General features: G+C 59.4%; 1 protein-coding gene across 2 annotated transcripts in view; it reads left to right on the forward strand.

Annotated features, from left to right (window-relative positions):
* TRIP10 (thyroid hormone receptor interactor 10) overlaps nucleotides 1–24,446 on the forward strand; it is a 58,290-nt gene that overhangs the window by 3,987 nt on the left and 29,857 nt on the right. For both annotated transcript variants that reach the window (XM_075902287.2, XM_075902288.2), the window contains exon 2: nucleotides 22,317–22,432. In XM_075902287.2, coding sequence (XP_075758402.2) covers nucleotides 22,317–22,432 — 116 coding nt within the window. The remainder of the gene's footprint in view (nucleotides 1–22,316; nucleotides 22,433–24,446) is intronic.

Consider the following 24,446-nt stretch of genomic DNA (forward strand, 5'->3'; position numbering starts at 1 on the left):
CTGCCGCCCCTGAGTGTAGACGCATTTTACCCCAATGCACATTTTTGCGTCTAAAATACACGATGCTGTGGCTTGTCCTAACTGCAAAATGGACTGTGGATCCTCAATTCGTAGGTTGTAACGGCCCTTAAATTATCTAGTCGGAGCACCTGGAAAACGCAGGCTAGGTAGCTTCCCCAGAATCTTCCCTAGAGCGGATCTGTTAGGAAACACATCCAACCTGAATTCCATATTGGCGGTGACTCCGAGGCCCTGGCTACGTTGTTCCAGTGGCCACCTTCGTTCCTGTCAGAATGGCACTAGCTTTCGTGTGCAGCTGTTGGATCTCGTTAGATCTTTCTCTGCCGGACTGGAGAGCCCCTTAGTAAATATTTGCCCCACATGTAAGTCGGTGTAGCCTTAGCCGTCTCTCTAAACTAAATTGTTACAAGGAAGAGAATTGTTCTCCTTAACCCCTGAGGGCAGGATAAGGAGCAATGGGCTTAAATTACAGCAAGGGAGGTTTAGGTTGGACATTAGGAAAAACTTCCTACCTGTCAGGGTGGTTAAGCACTGGACTAAATTGCTTAGGGAGCGTTGTGGAATCTCTGTCACTGGAGATATGTAAGAGCTGGTTGGACAGACACCTGTCAGGGACACTCTAGGTCAGGCATGGGGAACCCGCGGCCCTCAGCTTGCATGGATCTGGCCCCCGAGGCTCAGGGTTTCCCCCAACATTGAGGAGCCTGTGCTGGCACTTCCCCTCCCACCGCCACTATCCCACCATGAATGTCCACACGATGGTTCGTTTGACCTCGGGCATCTCTCTTAATGCCGGAACCCCAAAACTCCAGCCGTGATGTAAAGGTGGCCAGGGCAGAGCATTCCCCGTGGTCCCTGGCGGCTGTTGCCATGTCTGTCCCAGCACTGGAGATCAGGCGGGGAGGTGATGTTTCTTCTTGGACCATCTTCTGAAGGTGAAAGAGACGCTTTCGGGCGGCTCCGAGCTCCCCTTCGGGTCCCCTCGGTGCTAAGGGGTCTTTGCACTGGCGCAAGCCGCTCAAGTCCCAGCCCTGTCCGTGCTCTGTTAAGCGCTGGGTTTCCACGTCATCTGGCCAGTCATCGTGTTGCTTGTTGATAACCAGATCCCGGCACTGTGGCCTGAATTGACCCGTCGTTGCTGGAACAGGCTGTGTCTGGAAAGGTCAAAATGCTTGTAAAAGTCCGTGGGCCGCACGGGTGTAGAAACCGCTGGTGCTCTGTTTGAGACAGCTTCTGGGGATGCAGAGCAGGGGTGGGGGTGTCAAGGCGTGTAAGCAGTCACTTATTCGGCCTGATGGGATCCCCGGTTGGTCGTGAGTGAGCCGCACACTAGAGCTGGGGGGGGGCAGGAGGAGATTATATGTGTTGTGTGGAGGCCTCAATTGGAGAAACTGAGGCACAAAACAAGGGAGGTGGTTTGTCTAACGTTTCCAGCTCAGCAGACTGACCTGTGTAATATGGAACCATGCCTAGTGGTTAGAGCCAGCAGGGCTGGGAGTCCGGACTGCTAGTTTCTAGTCCCATCATTGTGGTGCAATTGACTTACCTCCTTGCCAGGAGCCACTCCCTTCCCAGACTTGCGAAGAGAATCCAGGAGTCCTGGCCCTTTGCTCTGACCACTAGACCCTGCTCCCCCCCAGAACCAGGAATAGAACTGAGGCGTTCTGTCTGACTCTTCCACACGCACATGTGTTCTAACCCACTAGACTCCCCGTGCGCTTCCCCTGCCCCCAAAACCCGGGAAGCGAGACCAGGCGTCCTGCCTCCTGGGCCCAAGCCCAAACCACAAAGCTGTCCTTACGAACTCCCAGGATGTCTGATCTCTGCAGCGCACGGAGGCCGGGGCGGGCGGAACGGAGCCCCGACCGTGGGAATCAATTCTCTTGATACAGCTGCGCTTCTGCTAGTGAGTCCGTCTGTACCCGGGGTCCTGGCTCCCAATCATGTCAGGTGGGAGAAGATGCTAAGAAACCGGCGGGATGGGACCACGACAGGCACTTCCTTGAGAGAGCTGGGGGGTGGATTTCCCTCCTTGGAAGAGCGATTGGAGCACTTTCTGGCCGCCTCCTTCCACCCTCTGCCACCCGGCTGTGCCGAGCAAGGGCCTGGTGGTTAGGAGTAGACGAAGGACGTTAGTTGCTCTGCGGAGCCCGGGAAACGCCGCCTCCATCATGGGTGATTTTTAGGACCCGAACGGGTTGGGCGGTGAGAGGAATTGGGCAGGAATCCGGGCAGGGTTTGCAAAGAGGCGCTATTGCTGTAAGTGCAGGGTTGTAGGGGAAGGAAACACTGTTCAGGGCCTCTGACTAGATCCCAATATGCCCCTCCCCCTTGCTGTTACATCTCTCTCCAGTCGGGAAAGGGAGGGTGTTGATAGTTGCTGATGGGGAAACTGAGGCAGAGAGTGAGTGGTGTGCCTGAGGCCCCACCTACATCTCCCAGGGCCCAGCCTGGTGTCTTACTCGCAGCACTGGAGACCTCCAGCTGAGGCTAATAGTGTTTTGTGACTGTCCGCAACCATGCAGATCATCAAACCTAGATCATTTCACTCCAGTGTGCTGGGTGCTGTACATATATTGAGCCAGAGACCACCCCTACCCCAGAGTGCTGGAAAGATCCCCTCCCTTGTGCAGGGGGGAAACTGAGGCACGGATGGAGACAGTGATGGGCTCAGAGCCAAGAACTGAATGCGGATCCCCAGAGACCCAGCCTGCTGCCTTTTGCTCAGGGCGAGACCGTTGACTGACTCAGCGTGTGCGCCCATCCCCTTCAGACCAGCGCTTCCACAGACACACACTGACGAGAAAGCGCCATGAACTCTCTAGACAGGAAGATCTTCCTCGCCTCCTATGGATGGGGAAGGGGTGGGAAACTGAGGCACGGAGCTGGGACAGGACTTGCAGAAAGCCTGGTGGACTGAGGCATGCAAGACTTGGTGCCCCCCCAGTTTCCCTCCTGTTTTAGCCACAAGGGCCTGGCCTGGTCGCTTCTCTGAGCCGGCCTGGATCTGCGGCCGGAGCCTGCCTTTAGTGCCAGCTGTCTCCCCTCACTCTCCCCTTGTCCGTCCGTTCCCACAAGCTTATAAATCCTGCTCCTAAGCAGTGGGGCCTGGGAGCCAAATTTCCTCTCCAAGTATCCTTGAGGAGGGGGCTGGAGGCGGCCAATGCTGCATCTCTCGACCTCCCCCCCCCCCTGCTGCTGGGGTGCTCTCCCCAACCCCTGCCCGCCTCTGAGCTCTTCGAGCCCCGCCCAGGAGGGGTGGGGTCGGGGGAAGGGGGGAGAAAAGCACTGGGAAGCTGCAGGCATTTCTGGGGGGCCCACAGCTGGACTCTTTCCACTTCCTGCCTCTGTTGATTCCTGTTCTGCCGGGGAAGCGAGACAGTGGGAAGTTGAGACCAGCCGCCCCCCGCCCTGTCGGAAGGTGGGGGGGTCCTTTTCAACCAAGCCCAGCGCCTGGCATGGAACTTGGACTTGTGAACCGGGCTGCCTGCGTTCTGCCCCCACCCCTGGGAGGGAAGTGGGGTCTAGTGGGTGGGGTGGGGTGGAGGTCGGGATGTTAAATTTCGAGTAACTGACTAATGGAACAGTCGATGCATTTTGCAGCGACTCTTCGATTAGTTGATTGGGCGCCTAAGGCTGTTCCGACACTTCAAAGGCGAAAGCGCCACGGGGAGCCCGGGATCAGCTGGGGACTCCCTCGCTGACCCCGCCCACTTTGAAACGCCGCAGGGAGCCCGACATCCGCTCCCAGTGTCCGGCTCCACGAGGCGTTTCGAAGCGGCAGCGCCGCACGGAGCCCGGGGTCAGCGGGGGAGTCCGGCTTTTTCTGATAGAGGCAGCAAGGGGGAGGGGGGAAAGCGACTAGTTGACTCTCCGATTATCCGATAAGCAAACGTTTGTCGACCGGTCGTTCACCCCCTAGGTGGGGTACTAGGTGTCGGGGTGCCTGGATCCTGTCCCTGAGTCTGGGAAGGCAATGACACAACATAACGTGACTGGAGTCCGGGCTCTGGAGAAGGGCTGAGGATGGAGCTTTGGGATGCAGGAGGGGGGGTCTGGGTTCAGGGCTGGGGCAGGAGGGGGGTCCCTTGGGCGATTCCCGCTCCCATAATTTGCAAACCACTGGGCTAGTGGAAGATTGTGGCAGGAGAGGGGGCTGGGAGCCAAGACTCCTGGGTTCTATTCGTGGCTGCTGTGTGACCTGACACAAGTTGCTTCTCTTCCGTGTCCTCCGGTTCTGGTGTCCCTGGCTCCCAGCTTTGAACGTGTTTACACCGGTACGCTGCGTCCTGGGGGGGCGGGCGCTGACCAGCGTTCCCTGTCAGCTGAGCGCTTGTGCGGCCCCCCAGGAGAGAGTCTGGTGCCGCCCAGCTGATGGGCAGAGTGCCCACAGCCGGCAGCAGGTGTTTCTACTGGTGGTGCACATCCACACACGTCTCCGTGCACAGAACAAAACTTATTCTGGACACGGATGGGAAAAAAATAGCAGGAGCATTGGTGACAAGCAAACCCCCCTCCTGCTGACAAGCAAACCCCCCTCCTGGAGATGAGGATGGGGCGGGGGGGGGGGGAAGTATTTTGTCCCCAAAAGTGCAGGCCGAACAGTGTTCAGGCAGCTGCCTACCAACAGGGCTGTGCAGCCCTGCCTCGTGGCTAAAAGCTGCTGAATGTAGGCGTTAGGGATGTAGTAGTATAGTTGATTAACCGATGAGCAGAAGCGTTTTGGTTAATGCTATAGACGACAGCATTTCTCTTCTCTTCTCTTCCCCTCCCCCCCCCCCATACATTTTTTAGCAGGCTGGCCTGCAGCCTGGTCTAGTCCCGGCTTGCGCCAGACCCGGAACCCACCCCGCTGCGGCTCTGCATTTCAAGTGTGCTAGGAGCTGGGCAGGCGGGCAGCCTGACTCGCGCTGGGTCCAGGAGCACCGCCTCCCCTCTCCTCCCCCGGCAGGGCCTGCTGCCACCCTGAGCTGCTGCCTCGGTATCAGAGGCAGCAGTGCGGGGTGACAGGCAGCTGGTCCGCGAGGGGAGCTGGATTTTAAACCGGATCCCCTTGTGGAATAGTTTCTGCTTGGCCGCCCGTGCTGCCGCCTCCGCTACAGAGGCAGCAGCGCGGGGTGGTGGGGGCTCCTCGGGAGCGGGGCCCGAGCGCATTGGCTGCCGGCCCCGCCCCCGGGGACTATAGACCAGTCGAGTAACCGATACGAATTCATGGGGTTAATGGGCGAATCAATTCACTGATAGTAAACACCCCCAGTGGACGCATCCTGAGCCCTGTTGCAGCCGAGGAGCCGGAACCGCTGGCTCGGAGTGAGGCCTGGCTTTAGGGCTTCTGGCTCGCTGACCCCCCCCCCCGGCCTCCTGGGGCTGGGAGCCGAACCCGGCCGGGCTGAGTCCCAGCCCCCAGAGCTGGGAATGGAAGGGAGCCAGGAGACCTGGCTGAGAGCGCGAGGGGGCCCGGCAGCATCTGCTCTGCTGGGCTGAGCCCCCCCCCCCGTTCCCGGCTGGCTGCGGGCTCTCCCCCCGCCCTGGGGCAGACAGGCCAGAAACCAGCCAGGGGCTGCAGAGCTGATTAGCTCAGACAATGCGGCTCCCTGGCTCTGAACCGGGGTGACTCAGTCCTTGTGGCCTCTTTACAATTCCAGCTCTGTTTATCCAGACTGGAGCCGCGCCCCCCCCCCCCCTCCTCCAGGCTCTCCTCTTGCTGACCCCCCTCCCCCGCGAGGCTGTCCTGCAGGTGCGCTTTTAAGGTGCGGGCACACGCCCCTCCCTGGCACCGGGCCCTGGGGCTGGCTATCGATTTCTGCTGGGAAGCAGCCGCTCCGTGGCCCATCCCAGAGCTGGCTGCCACGGCCCGCGTTGCATAAACCCTGGGAGTGGCGGGGGGGCTGGCTGGCTGGTTTGGGAACTGGAGACGGGACTGGGCTGGTCCTGGGGACCTGGCTGCGATTTATAGGGAGGCTGTTTGGTTGGGGGGGGGGGGGTCAGGCGTGAGTCACGCAGACCGCTCGCTCTTCCTCCTCGCTCCAGCTCATCCCGCCTGTAGGGTGCCCCCAGCAGATCCCAACAAGCCCAGAATGATCCTGGGAGATAAAATTCCCCGGCCCCCTCCCCCAGGGCAGACTCACCGGTGGGCGGAGGGGAGGGGCCGACCTGATCTATTACCAGGCCGACTCCAGGTCGGAGAGGCCGGCAGTAAATCAACGGGAAGCGAGTCCAGGGCCCCTTCTACCTAAAGCAGATCAAAGCCCCATGAAAATAACTTCTGGACTCCAGCCACTTTTTTGAAGAGCTCCTTGTGGAACCTCCTCAGAGTGGGGGTTGCCTGGCAGTTAATCCCTGGGGTTTGGGGGGTCCTAGTGCAGTTCCTGACGCTAATATGGGGATAACAGACCTTCCCTGTCCTTGTCCAGGCAGATGGCACGCTCTTTGGACCGGGGCTGCCTTGCCCGGTGGGTCCACCTGGCATCCGGTGTGATGGGGGTGCTGGGTTTGCAGTTGGGTTCACTGGTGATTGGGGGCAGTGGAACATCTCAGGGGGCTGGACCCACATGTCAGGGTTTGTCTACATGAGAGAGTGGCTCCTGTTTAAGGAAAGTGAGGCTCTAAACCGGTTTAGTTAAAACTGGGGCAAATTCCCACGTTGGAGGCTCTTACATCGGCTTAGCTGCATCCTATTCCCAGCTACTTTGTGTTCAAAATCTACTTGTGTAAATCCAAAGTGCAGCGCACACGCTGGAGTTCACACCTGCCCAAGGAGATCAGCTTCAGAACTTAATTTGATTAAATGTGGGCATCTTTCTCCTCCCCCAAGACCTCAGCAGGTGGCCTTAGATGATACCGTAATGCACCTAATAACCTGCAGTCAGTTGATGTAGAAACTTCTCCACTCTGGATTGCGGGGTGTAAGGGGTTTGGCTGTGAAGCCCAGGCATTGCTGATGTCTGAGATGTATGTGAAAGCCAGCAGGGCCCCTTATGGCCTGGCAGCTGCACTGGGTAGGGATCGTCTCCTAGTAATGTCTGGATCAAGGCCGTAATTTCTGTAGGAGCTGTTGTGGTGGTGAAGTGACTCCGGCCGGAACGGGCTGTTTGGTGGCTCGTCGTCCTCAATGGCGAAAAAGCTTTTGGTTTTTAAAACTGGCTTGTGCCTTCTGTTCCTGCCTCCTTGGATTTGAGTGGAGCTGACTGCAGCAGCGTCTCGGCTCTCTGTAGACCCCTCGCCAGCTGATTTTGTGGCTGCCAGTCCCGAATGTGGGGAGATGGAACGTGGCTGGAATTATCCGTCCACTGGGGCTGCGTAAATCCCACTGGGGCGCAGCGGGCACCATGAGCATCCTTCCAGGTCTCCATCGGCGCAGGGACCCGGCCTGATCCTCTTTAGCGCCGTGATCGCTGGTGTTCTCGCTTGGCAGACTTCCTGCATTCTCTGCCCTGCTCCTGCTGTTGCCTGCCACCCCCGGCTGGGACGCCACGCCCCTTCCTGGCCTCCTTTCCATGCTACCCGCTGGCATTGTAACAACTTGCATCTATTACAGCTGGTCAAGGGGGCCGGGGAGTTGTCCGCTGTGAGGGGAAAGCCCCCTTGCAGTAGCACCCCACCTTGGCCGAATGGCAGTGCCGTCTAGTAGCTAGAGCAGGGTGGACAAGGAGTCAGCCCTTCAGTTAGGGAGGGAAGTAGGGCTGGGTTCCCGCTCTGGAGGCGCGGGCACATGGGGATCTATCGCGATCAGTTGCCCCAGGCAGATGGGTCCCAGCTGCATGGCGGAGACGCTGTTTGTCTGTTTACCTGGCTTAGGAGCGTGCCGGGGCGCGCACGTGTGGGTGCGTTTTGGGGGAGGACTGCAGCTGACTCCGGAACCGGGCCAGGTCGGAGGACTCGAGTCTTGTTCCGCTTGCGAAGAGCAGAGCCGAGGGGGGACGTTTTAAGACCCACTGGCTGCAGAGAGCCGGGTCAACACGGCCAAAGGTCCAGTGGCTGGCGGGTGCAGCGAGACCCGCTCGGCCATGGAGCCGAGGCCTGGCTCTTTCACAGCCCTTATGCTGGGCATCTTCGCTGGCCCTTGGAAAATCAAGACTGGCTTGATTGGGAAGGCTCGGCTCTAGTTCAGACAGGGATTGTGTTTGGGCAGGACTCGGGCCTTGGCCTTAAAAGAGCAGCTGTTCATCCTGTAACATTCTCTGTCGTCTCTCAACCATTGCCCTTTTAACCGCATTCTCCAGCTCCTTTCTGAACCCCAGCCCCGCAGGGCTGGCTCCCCCCACTGAGCCCCGCTTCCCACCGAAGGCAGCACCTAGGAGTGGTGGCGGCTGCCCCGGCTAGGCCATCGGGCTGCTGTGTTTGACTAGTCAAATTACCGGGGGACTGGCTTGTGCTGGGGCTTGGGTTATTGTGTGTGTATGGGGCCAGGCGAATGAGTTTCTCTGCCGCTGCATTCGCCTGCTTAGCTGCCTCTCTTTGGAAGATCTCAAAGCACACTGGCTAGCTAACCCTGCGCCCCCCCCCCCCCCCTTGTGTAGGTGTTGTCCCCCGGAGGGCTGGAATAATTTGTATAGTGTGGGTGCTTAAAGCGGACGCAGCGTGGTTTTGATTGTTGCTACTCCAAACGGAGCGTGCTGGCGCACCTCTAGTTCCTGAACCACTGGTTACCCCCACTTTAGTGCGGGGGGACTTTGCAGGGGCAGGGAGTCAGTAGGAACAGAATCCAGGAGATCTGGCAAAGTAGCTTCTGCTCTAACCACTAGACTCCACTCCTCTCCCAGGCCTGGGAAGAGAACGAAGAGTCCTTTATCCTAGCACTGCTGCCCACTCGGCCTGCCCCCTCCCGGAGCTGGGAGTAAAACCCAGGAGTCCTGGCTCCCAGCCCCCTGCTCTGACCACTAGACACCACAAGACCCAAGTCTCCACTTCGCTGTTGTAACCTCAAGACGACGTCCTTGGCTTCTGTTTCCAGTGAGGGGCAGGAGTGAGGTCTGGAGTAGGGTGTGCGGCGATCGGCTTCTCCTCCAGGCCCTGGGAGGGCAGTGCGGTCCAGTGTGCAGAGCCGCAAGGATGCGAGGGGAGGGGAGTCCCCCGCAGAACCTACGTGGAGACGTTCTCCTGTTTGCTGCCTCTCCTCTCCCCATCGCTTGGGGCAGAAGTGAACAAACTCCCACAGCGCTAGCTGGGGGCTAGGGAGGTATTAACTCTGAGCCAGCAGTCGTGATCCTGGGTATGGTCGTTAGGAGGCGCGCTACCGCCCTGTTGTGGGAAGGTGAGAGCCAGAAGATCCCCAGGAGTCTGTTGTGATACCCCCTTCTGCCTGTTCCCCCAACCGCTGGTGAATGGTGTGTGGGGAGCCCAGTTGGCAAAGGGGGGAGCTCCCCTCTAGGGGCCCTGCCTCTTACAGGCAGGGTGGTGGTGTAACTCTGCAGCTGTGCTGCTCCCCAGAGCCAGCTGCATCTTGGCACCAGTAGCGTTGGATTTGATCATGGGGTAGGCATTGCGCTGGCTCTGCAGGCTTGGCAAAACGTTTGTGGGAGACGTGACCCAGTACGATGGCTGGAAGCTGAAGCCAGACACATTCAGACTGGAAAAGAGGCATCTGTTTTGAATGACGAGAGCAAGTAACCCACTGGGACAATTTACCAGGGTCGAGGGATTCTCCAGCGCTGGTGATTTTTATGGGTTGTTTATCTAAAAGATCTGCCCTTGGAATCTTTTCAGGGAAGTTTTGTGGCCGGTTTGAGACAGGAAGGCAGGTTAGATAATCCAGACAGCCCCTTCTAATCTGTGACTGGCAGGGAGGCCTGAGGGGGTGTGGAACCCAGAGCAGCCCCCTCCCCCAAGGAACGCAAGCCGGGGGCTTGGTGTGGGGGGCAGCAGGAATTGTCCCCCTTCCACACTCTCCACGGTGGTGGAAGCCAACATGAGCCTGCAGCCTGCTCTGCTCCACCCTGTTGCCCAATGCGCGCCACTTCTCCCAGCCCACAGCCACGGAGGGGCCTGACACTGGCTTCCTCCCCACACCAGACCCCCAGATAGTCCCCTGGGACCTGTCCATAGGACAGTTGAGGCAGCTGCAGCAGGGCCCCCCCAAAGTGTGGGTCTGGGGGGACGGCTCTGCCTGTGGGATAGTTAAGACCACCCTGGAGATGCTGCCACCTCTGGGGTGGGGCATGGGACTGTGCGTACCCAGACCCACTGCCTGGCACCCAGATGCAGCCAGGTCTGAGGGGGCGCATGGGCTGTTCCATGCTTGAGGCAGCTCTTGTACCACGGCATCCGCGTGCCGTGCAATTTCGAATGCGCTATTCCCAGGCCGTGCCTGGAGGAATGAGATCTTAGCGCAGGACTTGGGGAGCAGCGATGCTGCAGGTGAGTCCAGATCTGGAGTCTTGGGGATGCGCTGCCCCTCCCGGGGCTGAGGACGGCTGCAGGGCAAGCCAGATCTCGCGCTCAATAGCCAGCTGCGGCCACGACCCTCGGCCCGCCCTGGGATGTTTGGGGCGAAAGCCCCTGCTCTGTAAAAGCTGCCATGGATCGGCACCCACAATGGAGCCAGGTGCAAGCCAATTTCTGCACGGTGCTGGGCTCGGCACTGACGGAGGGGAGAGAGCCCCCTGCCCCACAGTGCCCCCTACTGAGCCCCTACCCTGCCGCACAGCGCCCCCTGCTGAGTCCTGGGGTCAGTACGGATTGTGAGGAGGGAACTCCCCTAGCGAGCCCTTCCCCCAGACTAATCCTTGCCACACAGCACCCCCTAGTGCTGCACTGAGATCAGAACTGACGGAGGGGAGAGCACCCCCTGCTGACCCCTGCCCCATAGCGCCCCTTCAGCCCAGGGAGTCCCAGCCATCAGCGGATCTCCAGGAGTTCTCTGGGTCCTAACTCAAAAGAGCAAGCAGAGAGCTGCTGTGTTTCTGCTGCAAGGCAAGGGGCCTTGTCTACTTCCGTCCCTCTCAACCGGCTCCCTCTGGCTCCAGGCCTCTTCCTTTCCACTCTGGACGCTCCTTCTGCCACAAGCTTCCCTGAGATACATCACCCTCCCCAGCCCTCGCCCTGTCTCACTGAAAGGCACTGAAGTCGGGGGTGGGGGGAGCGGATCGGCATTCCCCCCTGATGGCCGCTGAGGGCCCATGGTCTGGGAGGTGTGGCTGCAGGGTGTGTCTCAGTTTACTACAGCCGAACTACACCTACCTGTTGTCGTGTGGGTACCTTGCTGGTTGCTATGCTGCGCAGTGGGTTGTGAGTGACCTCCACTGGCTGCAGCACGGCCCAGCAGGGCAGGGGATGAGTCATTATGCAAGGGGGCTCCAAACCTGTCTAACGAGTTATCTCCCAGGGATCGGAACAATGGGAAGAAGGGGAGTGGAGCCATGGCTGGGTGCAAGGCTGGAAGTGAGTGAGTTAGTTTCTGTCTGGTATCCTGGAGGAAGTAGCCTAGGCAACAGGCTGGGATTTAGGGGCCCAGGCTCCCCTATCTCAAGGGGGGCTAGGCCTGTCCTGTAACCAGATTTCATCTGTGCTGTGCTGTATCCTGGAGAAGCAATAAACTCCCTCTATTCTACTGGCTGGTGGAGTCTGTCCGTGCCATTATGGGGGTGCAGGAGACGGGAAAAACCCGACGCACTGTCACACCTGTCCCCAGAGACATTATCTCCTCTAGAGCCTCTTTCAAAACCAGCATCGCCTGATGGGTTTGTAGCATGCGGCTTGGGCATCTGACTACTGCGCTCATTGGAGCCACACGAGGAGGCTTCACCTGTTAAGTTTCCTGCCGAGAAGCCAGGTCTGAATAGGCGCCGGGGGCCCCGTAAGGTGCATCCGCTGGGTTTCTCTGTCGTCCGCAGTGACGAGCGTCTCTGGGACGTGTGTGGCTCCCGTTTGGGGTGGGACGTCCCCCACCTGATCCTGACACCGGGCTGGGACCGTGGGTGCTTGGAAAAGCCTCTTGGCCCAGTGCGGACAGGCTGGTAGCTAGCAGTGCGGCGGAGATGCGACTCTCTGAGCTCCTCCTAGCTCTGTCCTTTGGGAGGGCATCTGGGCGGTTGATTGAAGGAGCTTCCAGGAGAAAAGGCCCCGTCGCTCCTGTCCTACAGGGACTTGACTCTGCACTGCCCTTAGTCACACTCCTGGCTCCTCTCCTCCTCTCCTCTGCGATGTGTCTCCTCTGTGATGTGTCTCCGCCATGTGGCACTGCCCTGCCGCAGATCTAGCATCGCAGCTATGGGGCAGGAGGGGACATCCTGTTGGGAGCGGGGGATCGGAGGTTAAAAGCCCTAACCAGCCTGGCTAAGCAAGGAGCAGTGGGCTGCTGGAATCTGGAGGCAGTGTGTCCTAGTGGCCAGGGCACTAGGCTGGGGCTCAGGAGATGGGGGGGGGTTCTACTCCCGGTTCTGCCACTTGCTGCTGGGTGCCCTTGGGCAAGTCATTCCTGAAGTTGTGCCTCAGTTTCCCTATCCTAACATGGGGATAATGACACTAGCCCCAAGTGCTTTGAGATCTACAGATGAACAGTGCTGTAGAGAAGAGCGAAGGGGTATTAAAACACCTGCTCGTGGCAGCCTACTCAGAGAACAGCCGCCTGCTGCTGCCTGCTAATGGAGTTTCTCCTTTTAGCTCAAAGGAGTCTGTGTGGGGAGGGGTATTTTCCTTCCACGATGCTTAGGGTGGTCCAGGAATAGGAGACCTCACGCTGCCGTCTGGGGCCAATCCTCCACCTCTCAGCACTTGTCCGTGCAGCACCTAGCGTGATGGGGAACCGATCTCAATCGGTAGCTGCCTGGCCTTAGTGTGCATCCTGGAAGTGAATCTGGGCTGGGTGCCAAGGGCAAGAGAACCGTGAGATCAACTGGATCCTGGCCTCTTGCTGGAAATCGATGTCACTGGGCTTGGGAAACGCTGCAGAGAACGTCCTTTACTCTGCCCCCGCCCCACCGTGGGATGGAGGCTAGTCTTCTGGACATAGGTGTCAGTTGGATGGGGGTTCTACATTGAGAGCCTGCCCTCTTTTGCCACATGTTCCCGCCTTTCTCACGACTTCAGGGCAACTTTTTTCCTTAAACCCTGAGGCTTCTCAAGTCCCATGGGCGTGGCCGTTGCTGCTGAATTTCTAACCCTCAGGCCTGCTGGGGAAACCTTCAAAAGGTGCAAAGGCTTGGAAGCCGGGCTGTAAATGGGGAAAAGACCCCCCCCCCCCAAAGCTGACCAGCAGTCTCGGGCGTTTTAGAGGGACCCGCTGAAAGACTTCAGGATGGACGGGCTGTTTTGGGCCGCGACAAGACTCCTTTTGGTGTCCGTCGCCTCCGCGCCCAGCTGCTCTGTTCTGATGCGCACGCCCCAAGGCAGATTTCCTGAAAGCTGGACCGGTGGGAGCCCTCTTCCTCCCGCTCCATCCGCTGCCACCTGGTTCTCCTCCGATAACGGAAGGGATTAGGAATCTGGACCGGTCGCAGCCGCCCCCAGGAATGTAGGGATCAGCGCCCTTGGCATGCCAGAGTCCGTCATGGGGGCCACAGCTCTGGCACTCAAGGAGTTAACTCTTCCCAGGGTCCGTGTTTCCTGGTGGGGGCAGAGCTGGCTAGAACAGGAGAGCCTAGGCTAAATAGTTTGCAGCTTAGATCCTAGGGCTTGGGGCACGTCATAGGGCCAGGCATCTGGCACGGCTGCTGAAGGTCACATGAGGTCTGTGCTGGAAGGAGGCTGCGTCCTGATCTCTGCTGCACAGCGTAGATCCGGAGCGGCGACTCTTGGCAGCAATCGCGGCGTATGACGGCCGAAATGCGAGCAGAGTCGGGCACGTTGGTTGTGCTGCAGCATCCGTGCCAGGCCTCGGGGTACATGTGCTGCAGTTAAAAGCCCCGTGCCGGCTCGTGTCACCTGACTTGGGCTCCGGTGATGAGGCGGTTGAATCATGGTGGAGATGTTTGAGCTCAAGCTGGAACTCCGGGACCCTTCCTACTCACAGGGTCCTACAGCCTCCACCCTGAGTCAGCTGGCACCGAAAAGCAGGTTAACTCGAGAGCTAGCCTCTTCCCCCATCGCTTTTATTGGACCAGCTTCTATGACCTCACCCGCCTTGAGTCTCTATTACTGGAGGGGGTGGAGGTGGGGCACTTGACACTGACTTTCTTCTCCCTCCCTCCCAGCCATGCTGGGATCAGGCTGTGAGTTACATGGCACCTGGGTGAAATCTCTAGGTCTGGTCTTCAGATCCAGCACCAGGCTGGGAGGCAGGTCACTTGGGCTCTGTTCCTGGCTCTGAGTGACACATTGGGCTTGAGTCCCTGGGCTTCCCCACCTGGTAAGTGGGAGGGAAAGTGCTTTGAGGTGATGGCTGGCAGGCACTATAGAAGAGGCTCCAGCAATGTAGAATCCATAGCTTGGTAGCATCCCCACAGCGGGAGGCCAATGGGAGCAAATGTTCGAGCTGGCTTGCCTTCCTCCTGGCAAGACAACAGCGGAGGTACCCTCTGAGTTCCATTTAGCGAGTCTTTACTAGACTTGCTAAATCAAACTCCAGAAGATTGATCATGGCAGGGTCGAACATTGGCGGAGGAAAGACTTGGCCTTAGTGGAAAATGGATCTGACAGACTAACCTGATGGGAGAGGAATAAAGGATGTAGCCGTAGTTATTGGGTAGGGACTCTCTTGAGCAGCAATGACTGAAAAAGATTTGGTGGTTGATGCAAAATGAGCGGAGCTTGGCCTGCTGGTCGTGCTGGGGCTGGAAGGGCGCGTGTGTTCATGAGGTGTAAAGAGGGGAATCGGGGGGAGGAGAAGAGGTTCTACCACCGCTGAACTTGGCCCTGGTGCGACTGTCGCTGGAATCCCGTGCCCAGGCCTGGGGCCCACACTTCAAGCAAGATGTGGAGGAATTGGAGAGAGCTCCGAGAAGAGCTGTGAGCGTGAGCAAAGACAGCTTTCAGCGAGGAGCTTGGGGAGCTTGGTGTAGGTTGATTGATCAAGTCGTCCCAAAAAAAAAATTCAGGAGAAAGTTGAGCCAAAAAAGTCGCCTGCCCCTTTAAGGGTGGCCATTTTGAATTCTGTTCTCCGCGGCACACGGGTGTCCCACAGACCAGTTTAAGGAACACGGCACTAGGGGCTGCTCTATGATGGGACCATGGCCGGTGAGGGGCCCACTCCACCCCAGCCTGCCCCTCCCGCCCTCCCTTTAACCAGTTAGCAGGTTAACCAATGAAACGGGATTTTACATCCCTACTTGGCACCTGTATACGAAAGTGTCCAGAGTACTGGGACTGTCCCTGTGGAGTGGGGGCGTCTGATCGCCCCCTTGTGGCTGGGAGTGTGGGCAGGGTGGGAGCAGAGACCAGGCCCCATGCCCAGGACATGGGGTGCTGACTGACATGCCCAGGTGCCGGCTCTGCCCTGCTAGAGATGCCTTTTGCATGGGAGGATTTGCCTCCTTCACTGAGATCAGGGAAGGTCAGTGTAACTGAGACCCAGGGCTCTGTGGGTGACACAGAGCAGCCTTTCCCTGTGCAGCCTGGTGCCCCCGCCCCCTCCTTCCCTCCCAGCAGCTCTAACCTGGCATGAAGCTTTGGCATCCAATTACAATCCACTGTGGAGCACGGCAGGAATGCAGGGAGCCGTTGAGTCACGCTGGGGAAGCATGTGAGCGGTGCCGAGAACTTTCGAAGGCCCACGTGTCGGGCTGTCTGCTCCTGCGGGGAGGGTGGGGATGGGATGATGGGTTCTATACCTGGCTCCGGGCAGGGAGTGGGGTCTAGTGGGTAGAGCAAAGGAGGGGTAGGCACCAGGACTCCTGGGTTTTATACCAGCCTCTGGCAGGGGAATGTGGTATAGTGGTTAGAGCAAAGGAAGGGCTGGGAGTCAGGACTTCTGGGTTCTGATAATCCTGAACCAAATGTTCCAAAAAGAAAACAAGAGCTCACTTCAAAAGAAGCTTAACGTAATGACTTGTCTTGGGTAAATCTACCTCAACTTCCCCCCCAAACACAGATTGCGACCACTTCCTTTTAGCTGTCAGTAGCAGAGTATGCCTCTCCGGGTGCTGCATAACTGTTGCCACCAGAGACGGAGTCATAGCCAAGGGTTAATGCAGGGCAGGCTGGGAACCAGTTCCTGGCTCTGGGAGGGGAGTGGGGTCTAGGGGTTAGAGCAGGCAAGGTGGGGAAGTCTGAGCATTCACGTGGGATGGAATTTGGCTTATTGGTTAGAACGGGGTCACAGGTGGCTGGATTCTAGCTCAGGGAGGGGAGTGGAGTGTAGTGGCTAGAGCATGTGGTGGAGTTAACACAATTGAGGACTTCTGGGTTCTATTCTTGTGTCTGCTAGCAACTCCCTGCACAATCACGTGACTGGCCCGTCCATGCCTCAGTTTCCCCACTTCTAAGATCCTTTAAAAATGCCACCCAGGCATGCTGCTGAATGTTCCACAAAGCTCCTCAGCTGACCGGCCCTAGAGGCGGGGAGTCTGTTCTCTGCACAACTGAGCCCTGACTCCCAAGCTGCTCCGAGCTGTGTGAGGTGAGGCCCCTAAATCCACACCCCATCCTGCCCCCGGCAGTCCTGCCTTCCCACGCTGTTGCATTCGTGGGGGAGGGGCATTGGAGGTGGTTCGATACCGGTCATCTTCTTTTTATGGGTGGCTTACGTTTTATTGTACAGCGAGAGCCGAGTTTTCCTGTGCTTTGGATAGTGGCAACGTGTCCTCCTTGGCTCCCCAGGCTGAGTTAGAACGTCACCTTGAAGAGTCACATTAACTAGCTTCTGCACGGATGGGCACAGGCCGGGTTCAACATTGCGCCAACTGCATGGGGCTAGCTCCAGCATTCCCGGTAAGCTGGGCATTGGTACAACCGCTCAGGAGAGATTCCGGTGTCGCTCGCGGAGTGCCCACAGCTGGGTGTTTTGTTTCAGTGGGTGGTGCACTTTTGCACATGCTTCTGCGCATGCAATTATTCCGCACGTGGATGGAAAAGCTACGTGAGAAGGTGGGTTAGCTCTCTTATTCCCTCCTGACCAGCTGGCCGCCCCGTCTACCCACTCTGTAAAGGAGCAGTTAACCTTTGGGCTCCTTTAATGTGACTCCAAGCTCATGTTCGGACACTATCTTGTTGTGTAGTCCCAATGCGTCCTGACTGAGCTATTTATGGCACGTCTCTTAGCTCCCATCATCGCTGGGAGCTGGGCACCTCAGAATGGCCATTTATCCGCCCGGGGCGCTGCCCTCGCGGGGCGGTTGCCTCCGGACCCTAAAAAGTGATGCTGAGAAGCGAAGGGAGTCTCCCCGGGGAAGAGCAGCATCTTCCACTTGGCTCTCCAAAGAGCAAGACCAGGGTGGAAAACATCAGGCCCAGGGACCGGATCTGGCCCACCAAGTATTTCTCTCTGGCCCTCCCAGCTGAGTGTGCAGACTTACAGCTGGCAGCCTATGTTTGGCTGCCTCCCCCTACTAGGATTCTCCTGCTACCTGTGCCGGGGAGGGGGGAGGAGACGGGGCGGAGAGAGGGTAGCGCTGAAGTCAGGGTGCCCCTGCCTCTGTACCCCATCTCTGCAGAGTAGGGGTGGGCAAGAGGGGGTCACACAGAGGGGTGCCTGTCTTCCGAGGCAGTGTGCTGTTTCTAAGATTTTACGCACACTCATGCACACCCTGCCTGTCTCTGCACAGCCCAGGGGCAGGGAGTCACAGAGCAGGACAGCTTTCCCTGCACACGCACACGCACACGCACCATCCTTTTTGCCCAAGGCCCCGCCCATGCTGGGGGGGGGGGGTCTAGAGCCGGCTCGTGGCCACCTCCCAAAATGCTTGACATGGCCCCTCTGGGAAAAGTATTTGCCCACCCCTGCTCTAGCCGGCTGCCCTCAGCCCTGGCCCAGCCGTTCTCTGATGACCGAGCTCGGGAGAATGGTCCCAAATCTCAGCTTGTCTCTCATCCTCATTGGTGGGGGGGGGGGAGGAGGATTTTGGGGTGAAAGTGCAGGACTCCTGGGTGCTCTTTCTCCCACTTCCGCCCCGTGGGCCTCCGCTGACTGCAGCTTCATAGACCCCAAGGCCAAAAGGAGCGACTGTGATCATCGCCTGATCCCTTGTATCGCTGGCAACCAACAGGAACTTCCCCTTTGGCACGTTCACTTCCTCCTTCTCCCCCTGCACAGCCCATGGCCGGGCAGCTTGCTGCGAAGCGTCCAGGGGGCTCGGCGAGCCTTTGAGGGAAGGAGCTCCGCGAAGCGCCTTGCCAAGTATTTCCAGAGTCCCTCCTGTATTGACCTTCCTGCTTCAGGCAAGGTGGGTCCGAGGCTAGTCGGACGCCGTCTCCGGCAAAGTGTAGGATGTGGCTTTGAAAAGCGGCGCTGCTCTTTCTCGAAATACCTCTGTGCATGTCGTGCACCCTTCGCACCTATTGATCTTATTGCACCAGAGCAAAATGTTCTCCAAGGAGATCTGGCCCTAGAAGGAGTCTTTCGCTTTATTTCTAGTCAATGTCATGACTCTTTTTTCTACCTGCTCCTCCGCCCTCCGTCCCCCCCATCCCGGCTGCTCCAAAAGCTGTTGTCTGGGCCAGGTTTTAAATCTCTCTCTCCTGCCTTTGTTTTCACCTGCAATCTCACCTCTGAGACTTGGAACCAAATCTCTCTGTGATATTAGAATTGCAGCACCCAGTTCGCTTGGTGCAAAGATGCAGAGCGAGGTGGCCCTACCACGGCTGATCCGGCCAACTTGTTTCCTTGTGCTAGGGATGTACAAGTGCGTCCGTCAGTCTTCAGCTGTGTGGCTTTGTTTGTGTTTGGTTTTTTTTTGGGGGGGGAGAAGGGGGGGTTGGACTTCTCCTGGACTGTCAGCTCTCTGGGGCAGGGGCCGTCTTTGTATTCTGTTTGTGCAGGGGCCGAGGTCTGTGACTGGCGCGCCAAGACGCTGTGGTAATACAAATAATAACCATTCAGAGGGGTTCTTGAGGCCACATGGAGTGTGAGACAGGAGCTGGGATTGAGCTAAGAGTTCCTGAGTCTCCGTATTTGTGTAATGAAAGCAGCAGAGGGGAGAGTCCCCTGCAAGACATGAATGCTGCTCCCCAGGCAGGGTGTGGGGGCCCTGTGCTCTTTTCTGGGGGGGGAGGGTCTTCTCTGTGGGATGAGGCACCCAGCCTCGTGATGTGGCGTTGGCAGCTCAAAAGCCCAATGTGGTCTGGACGGTGCCTCTGGGGCTGGTTTTATGCCAAGGACCCGGCCGTGATCTGTGCTGTGAAAACGTTTGCCATTGAATCAAGGGCTGCCGAGCTGAGAGGCAGGAGAAGAACCGGACTTCCTCGGTAACCTAGAGACTCCTGCCTCCAGCCGGTATCTGGTTGAGCTAGCACGGAGCTAGCACGGAGCTTTTCAATCCAGCTCCACTTTCTCTTGCTAACAGGCTGCAAGGGGCTGGGGAAGCTGCCCCATCTCATTTGGGTGCGTGAGTTGAAGCTCCTTAAAGAGGGGTGGTTGGAAATAATGGGGCTCGGGAGCAGCGCCTGAGCCCACGCAGCGTGACGGTGGAGCCTCGATCGCTAACAGTCCCTGAAAATCATGCCCCAGACTGTGGTGGGGTCGCACCTGTTCTGTGTCAGCGTCCGTCGGCTCGGAAGCGTTGCGTCTGGGCCTGAGGTTGTCTGACGCTGGGGAGCGTAACATTAGCTGACGCCCATGGGTCTCCCAGGCCAGGCTCCCGTGAGGGTCTCGTGCCAGCCCCGAACGGCGATGGCGCCACACAGGAGCTTTTGTGTCCGGATAGAACGAACGCCCGGCCCCGCGGCTCTGCCTGGTTTCGCTCCCCGACTCTTCAGGGCAGTGCCCCTCACAAAGGCTCTGAAGCGGGATGGGGGTCTCGACCGAGGGGGATTTACAGTGAAACATCCGGGGCAGTGCGGAGAGGACTGGGAGGTGGGGGGCACGAGAGCAGGGAGGCTCCCTTGCAGGCTGCAGTCTCAGGAGAGCCATGGGGGGTGGCGAGCAGCACGAACGTGGGCGGGACGGCTTCAGGGGAGCGTGGGGCAGCCGCATGGCCGGCTGGAGGAAAGTGGCGCTTGGAAGCAGGAAAGCGGTGCTTCTCTCTGGCCACTGGCTGTGTGGCTACCCCCTCGCGCCCCTTCCCCTCCCGATGCCTTCCCGCCTGTGTTCCCCGTGTTCGTGCTGCTGGTGTGAGGGGGAGGGCGGCCGGGGGGGGTGGGGGTGGAGAGCCTGGGGCGGGGGACTCAAGTGACAGATGGGACTGTCCTGTCCCCGACTCCCCCACACCTTTCCTTAGAGCACATGCGGCTCTCTGCCCGCTGCTCCGGGCCAGCCAGCGCAGGGCCTCAGCGGCCCTTGACGCTGTCCCCGCAGCCGTGGAAACTTGTGTTTTTTTTACACAGCGCTCTTATCCAACGCACTGTACAACGGCTACCGGTGCAAACAATATTCGGAAAGATCATGGCGTGGTCCACGCGAGGCCTTCAGCAATTTCCTAGTGGTCTGTGTGGGGGGGGGGGGGCACTACAAAACCAATCCGAGCCCCTCCCTTCATTTTCATTTCCCTCTCCTTGCTTCTCCTCGCGAAGGAAAAATGGGCAGGGCGGGAAGAGAGAACGGTCTTTGTCTTGGCTGGGTCAAGGCAGCGGAGCAGAGGGCCCCATGAACTCTCAATCCGCTGCTGGATCTCGATTTTCGGGCAGGGGCCTGGCTCCCTGGGGCTTGGGTTGGGCCTCGAGGCGAGTGAGGGGGCCGCAGGAGGGGCCCTTCGCCGTCTCGGTGGGCCGCAGGATTGGCGTCACTGGGATAAGGGGGTTTTGCTCACTCCATGGGCGTACCTAGACTCTGCGGGGTGGTGGCACCGTAGCAGCGCTTGGCTTGGCAGAGAGAGCGCGTGTGTCCCGTCCCCCCCCTCAGAAATACTGGTAGGAGACCAGCAGGATCTGGCACCGCTGCCCTGGGCGCAGCCATAAGACGCCGGGCGAAATGACGAGGCCGGGGGATGTCTGTGTATGAATTGCCACGTGGGCTCAGAGCAGGGCCCTGCCTAACCCGGCATCCCGTCTCAGGCAGGGGCCTGCGTCCGCTGTGTCAGGCGGCGCGAGAAGCTCCGCGGGAGCCCGTTGGGGGCAGGTTCCCACACGGGGCTGTCGTCCTCCTGACCCCTGTCGGAGGCTGGCTGTGGGGCACGAGGGTTTGCCTGTTCCCTAGGGCTGGGGGCTGCGTTGCCGTTGTGTTGACCGTCACACCTTGCTGCTCATGAAGCTCTGGAGGCTTCCTCTCCGGCCGACACCGGGTCCTTGCCCACGCGGGATTGGGAAACCAGGGCACGTGACCGGGCAGCTTTTTGCCCTGCGTTGGAGTGCGGGGGAAGGGTGTAGGGTCCCTGTGTGCACTGGGGCTGGCTCCAATCCCATCACAGACCATGTCTGAGGGGCTGAGCTGAGCTGCGGTGGGGGAGGGCTGAGGGCACGGAGAAGGGACCGGGGGGGGGGGTGACAGGGACCAGGCATCAGGGCCCAGTGTGGAGGCCCGGCGGGGCTGAGGACGCTCTTTGATTGGGCAGCGGGAGCAGGGTGGGAAGGGCACAGATCCGCTGCCCGGGATTCCCCCTTGCCCGGAAGAGCCGTGGGCGGGGGAATCTGATCGCCATGTGAAACCTGCCTGGGCCCTGGCCGGTCTGCTCTCCTGGACAAGGCCGCATTGTGTGGCTGGGTTTAGAACCCCCCCTCGCCCGGGCGAGCTCTGAATGAGGCCCCTTGCGGGGGGCTTGGCTGCCGGCCAGTGGGGCAGGCCCATGGGGGTGCTAGGAGAACACCGGCATGTCGGGCAGCTGCCCGGGAGCGCTGAGTGTGGGGCGGGCACTAGGGAATGTGGGGCTGGGGAGCCTGCAGGGAGCTTGGGGGTCTGGGGGATGGCGGATCTGGAGGGGAAGGCGCGGGGCTGTTGCAGCGCTGGGGTTTTGGAGACGGGGGGGGGGTTGGGGTTGTGGATAGGGCAGGCAGGCTGGAGTTTGGGGCAGGAGTGGGGGGATATATGGGGGGACCGTTGTGCTTTCCTGGTGCCTTGCCCTATAAGGGGCTTGCTGGCAGGTTGGAGAGAGAGCGGGGGGGGGGGGGGGGGGAGTGGCTGTACCAAGGAGGCGGGGGGGCCTCTGATATTGGGGGGGGGGCATTTGTGCAACGACAGGAGATTGAGCCCGCGGATCAGGGCAGAAGGTGGGGGAGGTTGTGGGGGGGCACGGCGGGTTGGAGGGGGGAGCTACAGCCGAGTGGGTGGCTGGGCGCAGGCACGACATGTCGTTTGCAGCTGTGTTGCTGACGCCTCCCCCGCCCCCCCCCCCCAGGACCAGTTTGACACCATAGAGCGCCACACCCAGTGGGGGCTGGACCTGCTGGAGAAGTATGTGAAGTTCGTGAAGGAGCGGACGGAGATCGAGCAGGCCTACGCCAAGCAGCTCAGGTAGGAGGGCAGGGGGCGGAGGCCAGAAGTGCCGCTTATGGCAGCAGGGCCTAGTGGTCAGATGGGCTCCTTCCCGGAGTCAGGGCAGGGCAGGATTCCTGGGCCCTGTTCCCTGCCTTTGGAGGGGCCTGTGGGCTAGTGGTTAAAGCCAGGAGCTGGGTCCCAGAGGGCTCCTAGCTTTTCTTCCCAGCTGCGGGAAAAGAGTTGAGTCTGGTGGTTGGAGCAAGCCCCCCTGCAATTGGCCCGTGTCTGCTGACTCAAGCCGCAGGCTAAAGTCACTCAGTGTCGTTTCTCTGGCTGTGAAATGGGGATACCGGAGTCCAGCCTGAGCCGGATCGTGTCTGCTGCGATCTAGCCCCGGTGCCGGAGTCGCTAGCCACGGGGGCTTAGACATATCCTGTCTGCCTCCCTCTCCCCAGCGAGGACGCGGCAAAGAAGGCGCAGGCGGCAGAAGGCCGCTGCTGAGGGTTACCGTATCTCCCATTTTTGGCCGGGACAGTCCCTGATTTCGGTCCCGTCCTGGCTGCCCACGTGGCTTTGGCACAAGTGGGCAAAATGAGACACGTGCTCCCTGCAGCGTCCGCTCTGAGCAGGGGACGGAGGCAGGGCAGGCGGGGCTCGAAGCCGGGGGGCCGGCCCTGCGCGTGTCCCGTTGTCGTTGCAGGGCGCTGGCTGGCAGGAAGGCCCGACCCTCCCCCCCGCCCCGCTCCCCCCGCCCCCTGCCCGTGTGAGAGAGACCAAGTGGTGTGCGGGCACCTGGCTGGGCTAGTGCTTCTCAGCCCACGTTGGCCTGTGTGGTGCCCGCTGAGGAGGGAAGCTGGGGGCCGGGAGGGGGCCCTCCATGCGTCACCTCTGCCTCGTGCTCCAAGAGCTGCGCTTGGCATAGCCGTGCGGGGAGCGAAGGCTTCACACGGCCACTCAGAGTTTCCACCCCCTGCAAAGACAGGTCCTAGCCCGGCAGCCAGGCCCCCCCTTGATTTCCAGCCTGGAATACAGATGAGCCAAGGGCTTCGGGAGTTGCCGGCCAAGTGTTTTTGACTTTGGCTGGGTTGTTGGCTGGCTGCTCCCAATGATTCTGTGCTGGGCCCCGGGCCGGGCCTGCGGGGAGTGGCTTGTGGCTCCGCTCTGGCCTGCCCTGGAAACGCATTTCTGCCTAACCACAAAGCAGGCGCATGTATGCTCGCTGCCTCCCTGACACCGTGGTGATGGGCACCTGTTTCTCCCGGGGCCCAGCATGGGCAGTGGCAGGCTAAGCTGCGCCTTTTCCCTCTTGAGATTCATCGGTTCCCAGGCCAGATGAGACCTTCGTGTTCCCTATAAACTGCACTTGGGCGACCCCACCAAGGGATTCAGGAGCCGCCCCACGGATTAGTACAGTGCCCCCAGCCGGCAGCCTGTTTTTACAGGTGGTGCACATCTGCACATGCCTTGGTGCACAGAACAAAATTTATTCTGCATGTGGATGGAAGAAAATACTGGGAGCATTGATGGCGACCATCTTGTCTGAGCTGGACAGCACTGGCCAGAGACCTGCCCTGAAACGATTCCCAGAGCAGAGCTTTTAGAAAAGCATCCAACCTTAACTTAAAAACTTGGTTACGGAGAATCCCCCGGCGCCCCTCGGCAGGCTGTTGTCTATGCTCAGTTACTCGCTGCTTTTTGTCTCACTTCGTTTCCCAGGTGCTGGATTGTGTCAGACCTTCCTCCGCCAGAGCGAATTGCCCCTTATTTTAACCCTTTGTCCCCCGGGTAGGCACACTCAGGCGGTGTTCATGTCACCCTGGCACCTTCCTTCTTGTTGCACAGAGAAGCTTGACTCCTTGGGGGTCTCGCTCTCTGGGCGGTTTTCCACCTCGGTGATCCTTCTCGTGGCTCTTCTCTTCTCTTCGCTGGGAGCTCGTGTCCAGCTGCCGTGGCCTTTTCGGAGACGCTGTGTCCCTGGTTTTCATTGAGCTGTAGTAAGACCTGGATGGGGTGTGCGCCTCCAGTTTCCTGAGCCATTCCAATCCCTCGG

This window comes from Pelodiscus sinensis, chromosome 31 (assembly GCF_052426305.1).
Source record: "Pelodiscus sinensis isolate ZL-2025 chromosome 31, ASM5242630v1, whole genome shotgun sequence".
Classification (NCBI taxonomy): Eukaryota; Metazoa; Chordata; order Testudines; family Trionychidae; genus Pelodiscus; species Pelodiscus sinensis.